This window comes from Octopus bimaculoides, chromosome 13, assembly GCF_001194135.2.
Source record: "Octopus bimaculoides isolate UCB-OBI-ISO-001 chromosome 13, ASM119413v2, whole genome shotgun sequence".
Lineage (NCBI taxonomy): Eukaryota > Metazoa > Mollusca > Cephalopoda > Octopoda > Octopodidae > Octopus > Octopus bimaculoides.
Genome location: NC_068993.1, coordinates 30556148 through 30560960, shown reverse-complemented (window position 1 = coordinate 30560960; position 4813 = coordinate 30556148). Strand labels below are relative to the sequence as shown.

The window sequence follows — 4813 nt, the reverse complement described above, 5'->3', positions numbered from 1 at the left end:
TATATATATATATATGTATGTATATATGTTTGAGTATATATCTATAAACTTTCTATAGATATATTTTCATGTACACACATAGATCAATAGATAGAGAGAGAGAGAGAGTAAGTGTGTGAGACATGGATAGAAAGAGAAAACCCACCTTTTCACATTTGACTGTTTTATGCCAAAAGGAGAGAGTGAGATGAGAAATCGAAAGAGATTAAGCAATCAATTTATAAATTAGAGTACTGAAATGGACAGTTCTACATCCAAAAGATATAGAACACAAAAAAGTTACCAATCAGTTCACAATCTTTTCATGTTTCTTAAACCTATGTGTGTAATGGTAGGTAAATTGTGAAGTGTAAATTTAAATAAAGCTACTTCAGTTACGATATTGTGGTACATAAAAGTAAAACACCTTACCTTTAGCTACAAATGATCACTTCTAGGAGTCAATACTTATGTCCATTCAATATTATTAAGTAACTAAGTATGAGGTATTGATACTTATAACTATTATATATCTCAATCAGAAAATACTATCGATTTTGTACTTAGCCTACCTTCTGCAATTTTCTCAGAGCTTTTTTCCAGGAGCGATAATCACATGTGCTATGGGGTTGGCTGTCATATATATTTGTACATAAAAGTTTATATTCGTGCACACACACATACACACACACACACACACACACATACACACACATGCACACACATACACAAGCATGCTTCTATTTTGAAAACTGAGTCAGTGTAGCTGTATATATTTTTATATGTATTATATTGTGTATTATATGTTTTTTACATGAACCATGTGTTTTTTATATTTTATTTTTCACTAACTTTTTCATTTCCTTTACTTTGAATGTCATTTAGTATCTGCAAATATTTACTCAAAGTCTTGGAAATCTATTGTTACTGGCCTGCAGTTAAATGAGAAAGCATACATTGACTTGATTAAGACAGATCGTCGATCCTGTATCACTTTCAATGACACATGGGAATGTTGTAAGCACATCTATGTAAAATCTTTGAAAATTAATGACACAGGTAAGAGATATTTCTTTGACATTTAACTCTTTCCATCTCTCTTTCTCTCTCTCTCTTACATAACTATCTACCACACCATCACTAACTCCCACTAACATCATCACCACTATCATTTTCCTTATCCACATCATCTTCCTATTTAATCAAGTCACACTGATGTTATCTTTCTCTTCCCTGTTTCCTGAGATAAATAATCCAATAACCAGACAGACGTGTTTTTCTTTCTGTTTGTTTCCTACCACTGTATGACAACTGATGATGGTTTGTTTATGTCCTTGTAACTTAGCAGTTCAACAAAACAGCCCAATAAAATAAGTACCAGACTTTAAAAAAAACGTCTTGAGGTCAATTATTTGGACTAAACCCCCCTTAAGTGGGTGCCTCATAATGTTCACAGCCCAATGACTGAAATAAATAAACGACAAAAGATATACAGAGTGACCTAAATAAAATGTATCTATATATATACATTTCTGTGTTTGTGTGAATGTGTGTATATATATATGTTGTGTGTGTATATATACGATGATGATGATTATATGTATATATACATGTATGGAAATAGCTTACGTAGGGTGATCCAGATTTTGTGTGTCTTTTTATGTGTGCATATGTATGTGTCTGTTTTAGGTGTTATAAAATTCATTTTGGCTGAAGCTTTTTCTTGCTGGTTTATTCAGTTGGTGAGCAAAGATTTTCTTCTGGTGTTTAATCTGTAAAACATAGAAGAATTAAGGATTACCACTCTACCACCATCTGAGCCCAGATATGTATGCCCTTCCACCAACATATGCTTCGGTAGATACATATAAATATGTGCATGTGTGCATATGCATTTGCATACATAAACACATCTATGTTTATAGGTAGATGGATGTATGTGTGAATAAGTACATCATCATTTAACGTCCGTTTTCCATGCTGGCATGGGTTGGACAGTTTGACTGAAGATTGGCAAGCCAGGAGGCTGCACCAGGCTCCAATCTGATTTGGCAATGTTTCTCCAATCTGATCTGGATGCCCTTCCTAACACCAACCACTCCAAGAGTGCAGTGGGTGCTTTTTATGTTCCACTGACAGGGGAGCCAGTCAGGCAGCACTGGTATCGACCGCGTTCAGACAGTGCTTTTTATGTGCTACCGGCACAGGAGCTAGTCAGGGTAGTGGGGCTTGCATCGACTACATTCAGATGGTGCTTTTTACGTGCCACCTGCATGGGGAGCCAGTGAGACGGTACTGGCAATGACCCATGCATGAATGATGCTTATTGCATGCCACCAGCACAGGAGCCAGTCAGGCAGCACTGGCATCAGCCACAACTACAATTTCCATTTTCAATTTCGATTTGATTGAGATTTTGATTTTGATTTTGATATTTGATTTTACTTGACTCAATAGGTCTCTTCAAGCACGGTGTGTTGCCCGACGATTCAAAGGGACTTTTTTAATGGGATAGTTATGCGCATTGATATCGGCTACAGCTGTGATCTCACCTTACTTGGCAGGTCTTCTCAATCACAGCATATCTCCAGAGGTCTCAATCTCTTGTCGTTGTCTCTGTGAGGCCCAGCGTAATATGTTTGGATAAATTCCATATTTCTTTGAGTGATAAGAACAAAAGAGAACATACAAACACTCAAAAAACATGCACCCCCACACATACACACATATGCCTGCATGCACGCAAAATCAATGATGCATGCACACAATCAAAAATGCACACACATCTGCAACTGAACACATTCAGTCAATCAGTATTTGCCTACACTATTGCAAATGACATTGTTTCTTTTCCTTCCAGCTTGTGTTAAACTGACTTATTTACGAGAAGACATCGGAGCTGAAGTCAAGTTACTATGGGATAACAAGACTATTTATAAATATTCTGTATCAGGTGAGAAGAGCTAATTATTTTAATGATCTATAACTTACCTTGTCTATTGCTTTTGTTGCTAATTCAACCTCAGGCCAACTCTGTTCAGGCAACCTGCTGTATGACTGGAAGCTTCCTAGCCATGGCCATCCTAGTTTTTAGGTGTATGTAGGGTTACATAGTCTAACATCTCTCCTTTGTTATTCAAGTCTTTAAATGTTATTTGAGGAAAACTCAGCTACTGTTTCTAGCAGGTCAAGTAACTATGTAGAGGATGCCTCATTTGTTTGTCTTTGTATTTTGATATTATTAATGTGTAGCTCTGAGTCAACCTTGACCTAATGAAGGTATACTAGTTATTCTAATATAGTGTTTCTTGGACTGCATTATCCAACTTATGTTGTTTTTTTATTACTTTTTCAATGTTGTGTAAATTTTTGCATAATTGTGTGTGTGCGTGCATGCATGTGTGTGACAATAGTCAGTATCATCACTTAATAAACCCCAACAGCTGATCTCTGAGCTCACAATATTGCATTATGTCTCACACTTCATATCCTGTATTTCTGGTGAAAACATCTTGATAATTGAGCTTCTAACCTTTCCCACTACATGGTTAAGTCTGCAAATGACAAATTATGATATAACTCGTTTTTTATCTCTAAAATTCCCTCTAAGCCCACTGTTGAAGGTATAAGGTATGTATCTCGCTGTAGTCAGGAGGCAGAGTGAGTGAATTGTTTCAGAAAAGCCTGAATTTTGCTATACAGACTATCTTCCTGGACCAAGAAATTAAGATGTTGACACTGGATATGTCCAGTAGTGAGGCTATACTTTCAGGCTAGCAGGTGTCTATGCCCCAACAGGATCAGGGAGGTCTTTCTAGAAATGTTTCATTCTTTAAGGCTTGTGGTTGATTGGTATGCCATCTTGGATGTATACTTAAAGTTTCTGGGGATAGCTGACTGAAGAGGGAGTACAGGAACCTCACAAAGCCATTCAGATATTTCAAAATGGTTGACAGGTGCCAAGAGGATTTCTTAAAAGCGCCAATGTGAACATGAACAGACCACATCAGGTCATACAGATGGTATCAAGAGTATTCTCAGACAGTTTATAGAGTGGTCTAATAGACAGAGATACCATAGGTTATCCACAAGTCAAAGTGATCGGCTACACATGCTTTTTTTTCTGTATGGTCAACTTAGGTTTTATAGGCAAAGACCTAGTTACTGTAAGTTAAACATGTCACATATTTTTTGCAATGTGCCAAGCTTACAGAGACCAGATTAATAAATTAGTTAAGCAGGTATTGACAGGGGGCAATCATTAAAAATAAATGGTGGTTTATTCTGAAGGCTTAGTAAAGAAGTAGTGGTAGAGAAAACTCAACTAAAGGTGACTGAATAAGAAACCAAGAGAAAGCATTCAAAAAAGCAACATCACCACTGTGCCTGTTTCAATATTGGCTCTTGACCATTTCTTCAATGTGAACCACAGAGAAGCAATTTTGATCGATCTAAAGCACATGCCCAAAGTCTTAAAGGAACAGAAGCCATTTTTTTAGGCCTAAATGGTTGAGGTGCAGCATAGCAGCAAAGTAACAATTTGGTCTTTGGCAGATAGTAGTAAACATGTGCTACTCAGTTCCAAGCAGATATGTGCAACTTTTCTATGGATCGTTTGCCAGTGCCCCCGGGCTGGCTCATGTGCGGGCGACACATGATATCTTTCGAGCGGGATCGTTTGCCAGTGCCCCTGGGCCGGCTTGCGGGTGACACATGAGGTTTTTCGAGCGAGGTCATTGCCGGTGCCCCCGGGCTGGCTCGTGTGCGGGCGACACATGGGGGTCTTTCGAGCGGGATCGTTGCCGGTGCCCCTGGACTGGCTCTTGTGCGGGTG

General features: G+C 38.0%; 1 protein-coding gene across 1 annotated transcript in view; it reads left to right on the top strand.

Annotated features, from left to right (window-relative positions):
• The window catches only part of LOC106881425 (uncharacterized), a 24900-nt gene that overhangs the window by 13394 nt on the left and 6693 nt on the right, over positions 1-4813 (top strand). The window contains exons 2-3 of the mRNA XM_014931812.2: positions 865-1038; positions 2840-2932. Of these exons, the coding sequence (XP_014787298.1) occupies positions 865-1038; positions 2840-2932 (267 nt within the window). The remainder of the gene's footprint in view (positions 1-864; positions 1039-2839; positions 2933-4813) is intronic.